The 15,725-nt window shown below is 38.3% G+C and overlaps 1 protein-coding gene across 1 annotated transcript in view; it reads right to left on the reverse strand.

Moving 5' to 3' along the window:
• The window catches only part of LOC137502867 (zinc finger protein 239-like), a 79,559-nt gene extending 64,834 nt beyond the window's left edge, over nucleotides 1-14,725 (reverse strand). The window contains exons 1-2 of the mRNA XM_068230024.1: nucleotides 14,640-14,725; nucleotides 3,401-3,528 (exon numbers count right to left, since the gene is read on the reverse strand). Of these exons, the coding sequence (XP_068086125.1) occupies nucleotides 3,401-3,466 (66 nt within the window). The 5' untranslated portion in view covers nucleotides 3,467-3,528; nucleotides 14,640-14,725. The remainder of the gene's footprint in view (nucleotides 1-3,400; nucleotides 3,529-14,639) is intronic.
• Nucleotides 14,726-15,725: the final 1,000 nt, after the last annotated feature.

Raw genomic sequence — 15,725 nt, forward strand, 5'->3', positions numbered from 1 at the left:
GCCATGAGCACACTGGAAATACGTGCATACATATAACCACCAATAAAAATAAACAAATTGGTATGTCTTAAATAAAACCTAAATCTAAAAAAGTGACGAAATGTATGAATACACATCTGAAATTGAAACTAAACACATTAAATCTGTTATGACTGGTGTTGGACTATGTCAATAGCAATATTCTTATAATAACCAAGTACTCTTAAGTCTTGAATTGATTTTAGAGCTGATATTCATTGTCTGTGTGCCAGCAGTACACCCACCCTGCACATTTAAATGAAGTGCCTTGGAAAATGCCATCTAAAATCTAAAGCTTGCAACAACTAATACAAGAAGTTTGGACATTTCTCTACACATGTTTCTACTATACACTTATGTTGTGCCATCTGGTCTGAAGATTGGCAATTATAACTGTGAAGTAATATTGTATTCTAACATTTCCCCAACCAATTGATTTTTCTTTGTTTTTGGCATGTTAAAGTTCACACTATCTCTTCCCGCCAACTTAAAGAGGTGGGCCAATATAATATTTTGTATATTTATTTTTCATCCAATCACAGGTTTCTGGTACTTATTTTATCACCCAATAAGAATTGGGAGTGTGTCAGGCCTTAGCCAAGAGTTTTCTGGAATATTCCTCTCTGGTATAAAAGCTGGCACATTTTCGGACCAGGTTGTCTTATTGATCATTCGTCTACAGAGTGTCTGTTTATCAAGGAGGCAGAGGCACCTTGTCCAACTTTGAAAAGTCCACCAGCTCAGGTAATGGCAGTCCAGGTTTAACGAAGTGATATTATTTGAGAGCTAGCTCGAGGGGAAGGTTTCCAAACTTTAACAATGTAACTTTAATTTTCTAAAATGTAAATTACAAAATCCGAGTGTAAATTTCAAACAAGCCAGAGGAACTTAACTGAAATCAGGGAAAAAAGAGTGAGCTACCCTCTTGTATTCCCTATCAACTTGATTTTGAGGTAACTATGATTTTGTAACCTTTTTCAGTTTGTAATCTTGTAAACAAATATTTTCTCCAACTAGTCACCTCAGTAGTATAGACATAGCCTCTATACTTGGGGCCATATGCCCTAATAGGGTTTTAATTTTAATTTTAAGGAGTGCAAGTGTGCACATCCTCACCATTTTGATTTTTCGGCCAGTAATTTAACCTGTTGTTTTTCACAAAGGCCTGGTAGAATGGGTACTTGATACACCTGTTTAATTCTATTTCATTCCTTTTAGGTAAAGATGTTAGACTGTTGAGCATATAAGACAGCGAATATGGCTTGAATTTGTAAAATATAGGTTAGCCTTTCATAGGCCCAGACATTTGTGGAAATGGATTCTTAAATGTAAATTTTTATGGAGCAAAGATGTTCTTTCCATTAATGTAAAGGTTGAATGGTGCCTCTGGAAGGCTATAATGTGATAATGTTCCGAGAGTAGTCTCCTAGATAATTTTGTGGAGCAAAAAGTGCTCTTGGAAAATTGTGTATTTTGGATACTCTGTCACCTAGTGGTCAAAAAGGAATTGGAAGATCCCTCTCCTTCACTATTTGCTGAAAGGAGCTGCAGCATTCATGGAGAATGTATAATTAGGGAGCTTCAAGCTCAAATTTGTTCATTAATTATTATTTGATTTTCTAAATTGTTACCCAATCTTATGAATTTTTTACCCGAATTGTAAACTTGAGATTTTGAAAAGATACCAAAAGATATCAGAGAAAGAAATATAGAGGGGCTGATGACCTCAATGTTAGGCTTCTTTAAACAATGAACATCAATCAATCAAGAAATATACCTCTAATTTCAAAGTTTTAAATTAATCTTTGGACTGTCTAATATCGACCCATTGCTGCCCGCACACTCTTTCATCTCTGTCCACCACAATATTTAAATAACAGTCTGCACAGTGGACAAATTATGCTTTGTTGAAAAGAATATATGAGTAACAGTATATTCGTGTTGTTTTTTTTTTGCGGAACTTGCTTTAGTTCACACAAACGCAGATAGGTCTCTTGGCGACAATGGAGTAGGAAAGGCATAGAGTTGAAAGGAAGCGGCCGTGGCCTTAATTTAGGTACAGCCCCATCATTTGCCTGGTATAAAAATAGTAAACCATGGAAAACTATCTTCGGGGCTGCCGACAGTGCAGTTCGAACCCACTATCTCTCAGATGCAAACTCACACCTGTACCGCATGGCCACCTCACCCCATAAACAGTTTATATATAGCTTTAAAGGGGACATTCACAACTTGAGTAAGTGGCCTTTTCATCAGATGTAGTGATCTATTGTTTTAATACAGTGTGAAGTGAATGCCAAATGTTTCTCGAAAGTTATGTGCACTCAGCATGGACACCTACACCAGACAGGTTGCCAAGAGGGAGCCGAGCCATAGCTATTGTTAATAATATTAATATAATGGTATTGAATAAGTGGACGTATCTCTACCCTTTGACAGTGATTAATTGCCAATATGGACCATAATGAAATTCATAACTTATAAGTTGTTATCATTATTGATTTTATGTCATGTAAACTAGCTTTATGGATTTCTAAACACTAAGATGACAGAAAGAGGCTGATGTATTTGAGCACCTTTAACACCACCAGGGTGATAAAGGATTTAATATGCCAACTGGAAACCAGAACACAAGCCCTCCACAACCTGAGCTACTCAGACTGCCATTTTTCCTGACAAGAGCTACAAAGCTGAAGGGAAATGAAGAGGATCCCACCTCTTCTTCAAAACCTTATAAATGAATTCTGCTTTCGTACATGCTGTGCAAAATAAAAGATGCTTACTTGAAAATATTCAGTAAATTGGAGATTAGTATACAACTATATATGTACCTTAAGAATAGACAGCCAGACTCTCATTTATTTCCTGAACAACTGATAAAAGTAGAGTTATGTAACCAGTCAAATTCATCTAACATATGTCTTCGGAAAACAGGATATCGATACGGGGAATTATTTGACCCACTATATCATTTTCATGTTCTTGACGTAACTAATGTTGAAATGTGTCGTCAAACACAAGTGGAAATTTAAAACATATTGTTATATTTATATACTGGTCAAGATCATTGTTGTGAATGAAACTGTAAGCGTCTTGACTTCGATCTTTGGTTTACATCTAAACTTGTGTTTGACAACACATTTCAACATTAGTTACATCAAGAACATGAAAATGATATAGTGGGTCAAATAAGCTCCCATATCAATTTCCTCTTTTCCCAAGACTTATGTTAGAGGAAGAAGATCTATATTGTTTTGTAGATACTTTTAAGTTAAATGGGATAGGACTGAGAAGTTTTAACTGCGTAAAAACACAGTTAAATTCAGATGACTGCTAAGGGTTTAATTGTAATCACTATAAAGTTATCTGCATTTATACTTACGCATGAATTATTTGATGTTTCCTGTAAGCAGATTGGTTCCTCTTTGATCTTTACATCCAAGTCCATTTTAAACAGTGTGTGAAGGTTTGGACGGTTTTGGGATGTAGATTACTTCCAAAGATATTGCCCTGAAACATGAGCAACAAACACTCTTATTGCTGTTTTGTAGTAAAACTTGTAGTTTTTGGTGACTGTTGATATTGTGCTCATAGCCATAGGACCTCCAGTTTTCGAAACCGACATTCAACCTATTAGGTCATGTTACGTACATTTAGTACGTGTAGAAGAGATGTCAAATACAAAACAAAAATGGCCAGCCAGACCTCCTCAGGAGGTTGTGGGTTCAGATCCCACTGGTGTCTGGTTGGCCATTTTCGTTCTGTACTTAACATCTCTTCTACACGTACTAAATGTACGTAACACGACCTAATAGGTTGAAAGTCGGTTACAATTACAATGCGGTCGTGAAAATTCAATATTCATTGACTTGGCCCTCAACGGGCAATTTAAACGCACTCTACAGTGTGATGGTAGTAGTACCAGACCTGTAGCTCAGATCCCTTCCAACAGAACAAAGATGGCCTAGGCCACAATAGCACAATTGGTAGAACAACCGACCCAAAATCGGGAGGTTGTGGGTTCGGATCCCACTGGTGTCCGGTTGGCCATTTTTGTTCTGTACTTAACATCTCTTCTACACATACTAAATGTACGTAACATGACCTAATGGGTTGAAAGTTGGTTTCGATTACAATGCGGTCGTGAAAATTCAATATTCATTGACCTCCAGTTTTATCTGGAAACTGAACCTCAGGGATAAACATTTTCACTGAAAGAATATCCCACACCCACGGGTTGGGATTAATTTGCACACCCGTAGTAAAAAGCCCATGACTATGCAATTTATACATCACCCACTACACTGGGAGTCTAACGACTGTAGTGATGTACCTCCCCATATAACCCTATCCTGAGCAATGCTGTAGATGTACTCCGATCTGTTCATTACTTTTGTCCTCTATACCCCAACTGACCATTTCTTCTTAACAATTTGTTTTACATCACACTGACAGAGATAGGACTTATGGTGTTATGGCTAGGAGTGGGAAGGAAGTGACAGTGGCCTTGAGTACAGTAAAGTCCCAGCATATGCCAGGTATGAAAATGGGAAAGCATAGAAGACTGCTTCCAGGGTTGCCACGGCCACTTCCTTACCACTCCTAGTCCTTACTTACCCCATAAGTCCTATCTGTCTTGGTGCGACATAAATCAAATTATAAAAATAAAATTCTACAACGAACCTTCAAAACTAATCATTTCTTGCTCAAGTTGCAGGGCCAACGATCTGATTGTGAAGAGACAACCTCCCCACCCTGTCACTCTGCTAGCTCTATTGGCTATGTACATTCTGTACTGCCTTTACTCTAAAGTCCAACAGTAATTCAGTTATTTTGAAAGTAACTATTAGGAATTTTCTGATATAGTACAATGAGTATTCTTTCGAATCTGCAAACATTCTTGTTTGTGCTTGTTGTTTAAAGGAGCCTAACATCTAAGGTCATCGGCCTGCAAACATTCCGATAGTAGATGGAGATCTCGGCCTTTTTCATTATACTTAAAAATTATGAAAATCATCCTTTATAATAATGACAATTGTGTGTAAGCCCCTTTGAGAGCTACCAAATAGTATGTTGAATTCAGTAGCAGTTTAGCCAGATTCCTCATTGATCAAACAAATGATTTCATAGAGGATAGCCAGTACTCATTGGCAACTTTATCCCAGAAGTAGCAACCATTACTGATTATGTTACAATATATACTGTACATTTGTTACAAAAAACAAAACAAAAAAAAACAGTTATGGCTATGAACTATTTGGCAAGTCAGAATGCTTTCAGAATTGACTGTTGATAAAGTTTTGTAGGAATAAGCAAATGGCAACTGTGAACTGAATCAAAGACATCTACAAATTGTTACAAAACTTTTAACGATGGATGATGGAAGACCTCACTTTTCCAAGGAGAAGTTGTAGTTGCACCACTTACTCGTCGAATTAAATGTGGATGTATACAACATGCAGTCCCTGGTATTGAATGAGAACTGCTGGCATTGGCTCCAAAATGGTTCTGAATGTAGTTAGAACATCATGAATTCAGAACTCACGGTTCAGAATCAGTTCTGAATCTCTGCTGGAACAACATGTATACTACTACGCATGAGCAGGCTATTGAGAAAAAAATAGGTACCATGTTGGAACAAACTTCCATATGTTATCACTAAGAACGACAGCTGGGTAATGTTTAACGTAGACAGCCTGCAGTGGGCTGAAAAACAGAATTATCTGCCGCTGTTCTTTTGTGTTTAAATACGAACTGAACAATAAAGCTTACCTTATTTCCTATGACGTACCGTACGATATTAAGTTCCTAATGGAGATGTAGAAGACTGAGACTACAACTTTATTAGAAATATGTTCAAAGCTTTGGACAAAGTGTAAGACGAAAGAAACTCCAATTAACTGATGAAGAAAATCTTAAGAGAAACAGCACAATCCGCAGTACAAACCTCGATAAGATGCCGAAATATGTCCGAGATGAACAGTCTTCGAGCATACAAATAGATAGAGGGGGCGCTGCCAGCAGAACGTGGCGCTAAGATACAAATCAGCTGATGTTGGGCACCTATCGTAAATTGCGCGGGCCATCGGCGTAAGCGGAGCGATTTCAAGGATTCATTGTCGACAAACCAGGCTTTTTCTATGCAATTTTAATGTGTTACAAACATAAAAAACACGTATTTTCGTTTATGTGATAAGTGAAGTACACCAGTCTGAAAGAATATAGCAAAAATTGTCTTATCTTGCTCTGCTTACCATTGCAGTCAGAGATTTGAAAAGGGGAGTAAGATATCTTTTCACGGGCAAGGATTAAAATCTGTAACTCAAAACACACTGCCTTGATTTCATACAGTATCTAGGCTGCCAAGGAAAACGAGTATAAGGCAGAAAATGACTTGTACTCTGTTCGCATAGATGTTATTAATATGTTTACTTGTACCGTTGGGACCAAATGAAATATTAGGCCTAAGTAGGCCTGCATATAGTTTAGTTCTGACTTATAACTACATCGTGGACTTATCTTACTTGGAACTTTTTTGACATACTCGTTTTTCCTGGTAGCATAAATTTATTTCTGGACCTCACAGCACAGCCGTAAGTCGCGCACCTTGACCACGCGGCTGAGCCGGATGTCCGGGTTTTCCAATACTCCTTCCAGGAAAATGCCAGGATGGTACCTTGTTTAAAGCAACCCCCCTCCCCTACTTGAATCCTAGACCTTAAAAACTAGTTACATACACAAGGTTACCAGACAAATTCAACAAACACCTGAGCATAAGGGGATGATGGTCAATATGTCCCAAGCCACTCAAATGAAGTAACATCATAATTTATTTAATGTAAGATATAAATGTTGGAGGAGGGGGTTAACAATGGGTTATTGTGGGATCAATTGGTGGATATCACCCTCTAAGCATAACTGATTATGTTATTCACTTATTTAAGTTTCCCTTCGGATCCCGAATTGCTGAAGAAATGGGCCATAAATATGGAGAGGGTTTTCAGCCATCAAAATTTAGTAAACTTTGCTCAAAACATTTCGAACCGAACTGCTTCGACAAAGAGAGGTTTAGCCATCCAGTTCCTCTGAAAGGATCAGTTCCGACTGTTTTTGAATTTCCAAGACACCTGAACAAATATTCCAGGCATCGTAAGCCATCTAAAAGTCGAAACAGCCCTTGCACTTCATCTTGCCTGGTATGAGAATGGGAAACCACGGAAAACCATCTTCAGGGCTGCCGACAGTGGGGTTCGAACCCACTATCTCCCGAATATTGGATACTGGCCGCACTTAAGTGACTGCAGCTATCGAGCTCAGTAAAAAAGAAGCTCTAATGCTTAAAGTGGAAGAAGGTAATGCCACAGGTAAACCTGTCCTTTGTAGCCTTATCACTGATGAAATGTCCATCAGGAAAAGATAGAATGGGATGGAAAGGCCACATGTGGTTATGTGGACATGGGGGCTGATGTTGATGATGGTTCACTCCCAGAAGCAAAGGAGGCCCTTGTGTTTCTGGTAAATGCCATCAATGACCATTGGAAGGTTCCCATAGCTTATTTTTTAATTGATAGCTTGTCAGGAGAAGATAAGGCAAATTTACTAACCACTGCTCTGACCATATTGCATGACACTGGTATTCATGTAGTCAGTTTAAAGTTTGATGGGGCAGCCAGCAACTTGCAAATGGTTAAATTTCTGGGCCTGGATATTCACCAAGCCAATGAGAAAACCTCATTTCAGCACCCAGTGATGAAAGAGCCAGTGTTTATTTTTCTAGATGTGTGCCACATGCTGAAATTGGTGAGAAATTCTTTGGCTTCTTTGGGCACAATTTTTAACAGTGAAGGTAGTGCCATATAATGGACATATGTAGGAAAACTAGTGGACATACAACTAGAAGAGGGATTAACGCTTGCTACTAAGATTCATAAGTGGCATATTAATTGGGAATCGGAAAAGGTGAAAGTCAGATTAGCAGCCCCAACTTTGAGTAACAGTGTGGCTCAGGCACTCAGGTGTTTGAAAAATTCAGGGTATGATTTATTTAAAGATTGTGAAGCTACAGCTGAATTTGTAGAAATTTTTAATAACATATTTGACAGTTTGAACAAAAGGGATATAAGTGCACATTCTCTCCCTCAACAGAGGTTTTTATAAAGGATTTCCTCAGCAAGGCAGAATCATAATCATGCAGCTATTAACATCAAGTTCATTAGACTCTTCTGTTCTCCACTCAAGAAAGAAGATTGGATTTCTTGGATTTTTGGTGTGCATAAGAAGTTGCCTTGGCCTCTATAAGTATTTAGTAGGCCTACTCAGTGAGCAGCATAAACTGAAATACTTGTTATTGTACAAATTCAGTCAGGACTACTTGGAGGTACCGTATTGTTCTCTGTCATTAGGAGAGGTGGTGATAATAACAATAACCCTACTGCTGCTCAGTTTAAAGCTGCATACAAAAGATTACTGGTTCAACATGAGGTAAAAGGAGCAGATTCAAGTAACTTATCACATAAACAAAAATACGTGTTTTTTTTTGTTTGTAACACATTAAAATTGCATAGAAAAAGCCTGGTTTGTCCCCATTTGTGAGTGATGTTGAGACATATATTGCTGGATTTGTGGTGAGGAAGGTGGAATGCCTTATCAAATGTGCAGTATGCTTGAGTGCTCTGAGGAGTGCCAGAGAGAACTACACAGACTACACTTTAATCAAAGAGAAGGTGTACTCTGGAGATGAGGGATTAATCATGCCCTCCTAAGATGTGATAGTGTTGTGTATGTTGACTGAAAGTGCACTCAGAAATATCAATGTACTAAGGAGCAAAGAAGTTTGTTGAGGTCAGTGAATGGAACCTTGTTTTATTGTATGAAGGACCATTTACTTTAGCAAGAACCATCGCAGAGCCATGAAATGGACTTGGTTAAGTTAACTGTGAAGTGTTATGTCAATTCTAGAATGCGACATGAATGTGCTAAGGTAGATGAGGAAAGAGACAGAAAGAAAGTAAGAAGTGTATTGAACAAGTACATATTGTTCAATCATCAGTGATTTGGGACAGTATTGTGAAGACATACAGTTCTCTGGTTTTCAGACATTCCTGATCTTCAGCCTGGAGAAGAATGGTGAATAACTTACATGTAAATATTTGTTTCCTGTGTTCTATCATACATTTGTGTATTAACTGGCTGCAGCTGTTTTGGTGAGTTGTAGCCTACATGGCTTCCTGTCTTTCATCATATTGTAAATTATGTTATTGTACATTTTTAAGGATGGTTTTGTGAATGTTACATCTCATTAGGCTTAACTAACTCAGTTATAGTTTGATATAGCCTGAGTATTTAGAACAGTTGAACAACTTATGATGTGTGTGTACTTATTCATAACTGATAGTGGCTGCTAACCTAGATGGTAGGTTGTTCTTTGTGCGTTCATGCATGATGGTGGCTGATAACCTAGATGTTAGGCCCTGTAAAACAATAGCTATCATCATGCCTAAATGTACATCTGTAAACTAAATTTGAAGGTCTGTGAATAAGTGTGATGAAGGTGACAGCTGTTCTTTAATAACAGAACCTTGAGGTTATCACCTGCATTAAGTATTGGTAATTTCAAACTTTCTTTGGCCGTAATTATTATAGGTGTAGTGGGGACGATTGCGTTATTATCGGTCACGTTTCTTGATTTATAAGGCTTAACCAGCATAATATCGGCATTATTAGAAACAGGTTATTGACATGTTTTGTTGAATTTATTATTTACAGCACTGTGAAAATATTTTAAAAATAACTATTTCAGACGAATATTACGGAGAAAAATTAAACTTGTGAAATTAGGAGAACTAAAATAAGTTGACAACGTGTGAGACCTATTCACATCACCGCACCGCTGAACTGATACATAAACACATCAGAATATCACACATATAAAATGATACTTAAAATTTTTCATACAAAAAGGAACAGAAATATTCCTAGGGAACTGCATTTATCACTATCTTCGATAGTTTAAATAAATTAATCATAAGGAGCTCGCTTAAATCAGGATTTAAAAACACTCCGCAATGCTGTTCTTATGGAAGACCGCCTTGTTTTGCCCTACATCAGCTGATCGCTCAGAGCTTGATGTTGGTGCCACGCTTGGCAGTCTTCGAGCATAGAAATAGATAGAGAGGGCGCTCCGTATGTTTCTACCGGCCAAGCGTGGCACCAACATCAAGCTCTGAGCGATCAGCTGATGTAGGGCAAAACAAGGCGGTCTTCCATAAGAACAGCATTGCGGAGTGTTTTTAAATCCTGATTTAAGCGAGCTCCTTATGATTAATTTATTTAAACTATCGAAGATAGTGATAAATGCAGTTCCCTAGGAATATTTCTGTTCCTTTTTGTATGAAAAATTTTAAGTATCATTTTATATGTGTGATATTCTGATGTGTTTATGTATCAGTTCAGCGGTGCGGTGATGTGAATAGGTCTCACACGTTGTCAACTTATTTTAGTTCTCCTAATTTCACAAGTTTAATTTTTCTCCGTAATATTCGTCTGAAATAGTTATTTTTAAAATATTTTCACAGTGCTGTAAATAATAAATTCAACAAAACATGTCAATAACCTGTTTCTAATAATGCCGATATTATGCTGGTTAAGCCTTATAAATCAAGAAACGTGACCGATAATAACGCAATCGTCCCCACTACACCTATAATAATTACGGCCAAAGAAAGTTTGAAATTACCAATACTTAATGCAGGTGATAACCTCAAGGTTCTGTTATTAAAGAACAGCTGTCACCTTCATCACACTTATTCACAGACCTTCAAATTTAGTTTACAGATGTACATTTAGGCATGATGATAGCTATTGTTTTACAGGGCCTAACATCTAGGTTATCAGCCACCATCATGCATGAACGCACAAAGAACAACCTACCATCTAGGTTAGCAGCCACTATCAGTTATGAATAAGTACACACACATCATAAGTTGTTCAACTGTTCTAAATACTCAGGCTATATCAAACTATAACTGAGTTAGTTAAGCCTAATGAGATGTAACATTCACAAAACCATCCTTAAAAATGTACAATAACATAATTTACAATATGATGAAAGACAGGAAGCCATGTAGGCTACAACTCACCAAAACAGCTGCAGCCAGTTAATACACAAATGTATGATAGAACACAGGAAACAAATATTTACATGTAAGTTATTCACCATTCTTCTCCAGGCTGAAGATCAGGAATGTCTGAAAACCAGAGAACTGTATGTCTTCACAATACTGTCCCAAATCACTGATGATTGAACAATATGTACTTGTTCAATACACTTCTTACTTTCTTTCTGTCTCTTTCCTCATCTACCTTAGCACATTCATGTCGCATTCTAGAATTGACATAACACTTCACAGTTAACTTAACCAAGTCCATTTCATGGCTCTGCGATGGTTCTTGCTAAAGTAAATGGTCCTTCATACAATAAAACAAGGTTCCATTCACTGACCTCAACAAACTTCTTTGCTCCTTAGTACATTGATATTTCTGAGTGCACTTTCAGTCAACATACACAACACTATCACATCTTAGGAGGGCATGATTAATCCCTCATCTCCAGAGTACACCTTCTCTTTGATTAAAGTGTAGTCTGTGTAGTTCTCTCTGGCACTCCTCAGAGCACTCAAGCATACTGCACATTTGATAAGGCATTCCACCTTCCTCACCACAAATCCAGCAATATATGTCTCAACATCACTCACAAATGGGGACAAACCAGGCTTTTTCTATGCAATTTTAATGTGTTACAAACAAAAAAAAACACGTATTTTTGTTTATGTGATAAGTTACTTGAATCTGCTCCTTTTACCTCATGTTGAACCAGTAATCTTTTGTATGCAGCTTTAAACTGAGCAGCAGTAGGGTTATTGTTATTATCACCACCTCTCCTAATGACAGAGAACAATACGGTACCTCCAAGTAGTCCTGACTGAATTTGTACAATAACAAGTATTTCAGTTTATGCTGCTCACTGAGTAGGCCTACTAAATACTTATAGAGGCCAAGGCAACTTCTTATGCACACCAAAAATCCAAGAAATCCAATCTTCTTTCTTGAGTGGAGAACAGAAGAGTCTAATGAACTTGATGTTAATAGCTGCATGATTATGATTCTGCCTTGCTGAGGAAATCCTTTATAAAAACCTCTGTTGAGGGAGAGAATGTGCACTTATATCCCTTTTGTTCAAACTGTCAAATATGTTATTAAAAATTTCTACAAATTCAGCTGTAGCTTCACAATCTTTAAATAAATCATACCCTGAATTTTTCAAACACCTGAGTGCCTGAGCCACACTGTTACTCAAAGTTGGGGCTGCTAATCTGACTTTCACCTTTTCCGATTCCCAATTAATATGCCACTTATGAATCTTAGTAGCAAGCGTTAATCCCTCTTCTAGTTGTATGTCCACTAGTTTTCCTACATATGTCCATTATATGGCACTACCTTCACTGTTAAAAATTGTGCCCAAAGAAGCCAAAGAATTTCTCACCAATTTCAGCATGTGGCACACATCTAGAAAAATAAACACTGGCTCTTTCATCACTGGGTGCTGAAATGAGGTTTTCTCATTGGCTTGGTGAATATCCAGGCCCAGAAATTTAACCATTTGCAAGTTGCTGGCTGCCCCATCAAACTTTAAACTGACTACATGAATACCAGTGTCATGCAATATGGTCAGAGCAGTGGTTAGTAAATTTGCCTTATCTTCTCCTGACAAGCTATCAATTAAAAAATAAGCTATGGGAACCTTCCAATGGTCATTGATGGCATTTACCAGAAACACAAGGGCCTCCTTTGCTTCTGGGAGTGAACCATCATCAACATCAGCCCCCATGTCCACATAACCACATGTGGCCTTTCCATCCCATTCTATCTTTTCCTGATGGACATTTCATCAGTGATAAGGCTACAAAGGACAGGTTTACCTGTGGCATTACCTTCTTCCACTTTAAGCATTAGAGCTTCTTTTTTACTGAGCTCGATAGCTGCAGTCACTTAAGTGCGGCCAGTATCCAATATTCGGGAGATAGTGGGTTCGAACCCCACTGTCGGCAGCCCTGAAGATGGTTTTCCGTGGTTTCCCATTCTCATACCAGGCAAGATGAAGTGCAAGGGCTGTTTCGACTTTTAGATGGCTTACGATGCCTGGAATATTTGTTCAGGTGTCTTGGAAATTCAAAAACAGTCGGAACTGATCCTTTCAGAGGAACTGGATGGCTAAACCTCTCTTTGTCGAAGCAGTTCGGTTCGAAATGTTTTGAGCAAAGTTTACTAAATTTTGATGGCTGAAAACCCTCTCCATATTTATGGCCCATTTCTTCAGCAATTCGGGATCCGAAGGGAAACTTAAATAAGTGAATAACATAATCAGTTATGCTTAGAGGGTGATATCCACCAATTGATCCCACAATAACCCATTGTTAACCCCCTCCTCCAACATTTATATCTTACATTAAATAAATTATGATGTTACTTCATTTGAGTGGCTTGGGACATATTGACCATCATCCCCTTATGCTCAGGTGTTTGTTGAATTTGTCTGGTAACCTTGTGTATGTAACTAGTTTTTAAGGTCTAGGATTCAAGTAGGGGAGGGGGGTTGCTTTAAACAAGGTACCATCCCGGCATTTTCCTGGAAGGAGTATTGGAAAACCCGGACATCCGGCTCAGCCGCGTGGTCAAGGTGCGCGACTTACGGCTGTGCTGTGAGGTCCAGAAATAAATTTATGCTACCAGGAAAAACGAGTATGTCAAAAAAGTTCCAAGTAAGATAAGTCCACGATGTAGTTATAAGTCAGAACTAAACTATATGCAGGCCTACTTAGGCCTAATATTTCATTTGGTCCCAACGGTACAAGTAAACATATTAATAACATCTATGCGAACAGAGTACAAGTCATTTTCTGCCTTATACTCGTTTTCCTTGGCAGCCTAGATACTGTATGAAATCAAGGCAGTGTGTTTTGAGTTACAGATTTTAATCCTTGCCCGTGAAAAGATATCTTACTCCCCTTTTCAAATCTCTGACTGCAATGGTAAGCAGAGCAAGATATGACAATTTTTGCTATATTCTTTCAGACTGGTGTACTTCACTTATCACATAAACGAAAATACGTGTTTTTTATGTTTGTAACACATTAAAATTGCATAGAAAAAGCCTGGTTTGTCGACAATGAATCCTTGAAATCGCTCCGCTTACGCCGATGGCCCGCGCAATTTACGATAGGTGCCCAACATCAGCTGATTTGTATCTTAGCGCCACGTTCTGCTGGCAGCGCCCCCTCTATCTATTTGTATGCTCGAAGTGAACAGTACAAAACAAATGAACACGAACATTAAATAACGACAAGCCAACCACTTCAAAAGTAAACCGGAAATAGCGAAAAGAGCTTCTCACAACTTTATAAGTAGTGTGTTGTTCCTCGGCTGTATACATATATCCCCGGTATAATTCACTAATCTCCAGCTAACTACTGTACAAGGATAGAAGTCATAAAGTCATCTGGGACCACAAGACCAACCATTACACTCAGACCACAGGACAGAAAATACTTGGTGTGTAAACCTACCAGGAGATGGGAGACTTGTTCTTGAAGTGGATTTGTGCTCATTATTTCACCCAGTCACAATACTTGATTATAATTGTACTAGTTCTACACTCGCACACAATTTCGATAAAGTAGGACATCAATTCTGTTCGCAATTTTCTCTGATTGATAAGTACCGTACTTGAAGGCTGAGTGAAGCAGGTCGCGCAGTTGACTCACAAAATGGTTTCAAAGCACTTGAAATAGTTCACTAGAAGATGTAGCACCTAGACAACTGAGAGTGATTAAATTATTTTTACAATACTGGGAGATATAGGAAAATCACAGGGATACAAGGTATACTAATCTTCACGCTAGAGGGATCCATCTCAGCGACTTTTACGAAACAAACATGACCGGGTCTACATATAAGGGATGAATTAGGAGTGTGCGGTGGAACTACTGGGGGGTGAATGCGTGTGAGAGTGTGGAACGTTGGACAGAGGGGAAATTAATATCCGATCAACGTATATGGGGGACTTAGAGAGCGCAAAGCGTTATTAAAATCGTAAACAAAGAACCAAGGGGCGTGACAGTGTGATGATATGACGGCATTGAAAGTGTACACGCGATCGGAGAGGGGGACAGATGACAATATACGGTAACTATGTGGCGTGTTTTAAAAGCAGGCGGTAGGGAGGAAGTGAGTCAAATGAGAATATATAGTATGAAGTATACGAGCTTGAGGGAAAATATTATGAAACAATTGAGTGATGTCAATTTATGTTGGTAATGAGGGATTAGATTTGTAAATTAGAGTGATCTAAGAACTGATTTAATATACTTATTTTTGTGTGCGACGGCTTGTATACCAGACATGCAGATGACGTGGAGAGAGGATCATTGAAATGTATTAAGCTTGAGTACAGGCAGCGTCGAGAGGAGTTATACAACGGACATTGAAAAAAGAGATGATTCTTATCGGCATTTATGGATCCACAATGAGATAGGGGATGCTGTTGTAAACGAAATTGGAATTTATAGAGGTGTAAGAGCATGATTAAAGCGAAGGCGTAAGATATTGATGATATGCCGACGAGTGTAGGTTGCGTGTTGATTCGAGAAAGT

This window comes from Anabrus simplex, chromosome 13, assembly GCF_040414725.1.
Source record: "Anabrus simplex isolate iqAnaSimp1 chromosome 13, ASM4041472v1, whole genome shotgun sequence".
NCBI lineage: Eukaryota > Metazoa > Arthropoda > Insecta > Orthoptera > Tettigoniidae > Anabrus > Anabrus simplex.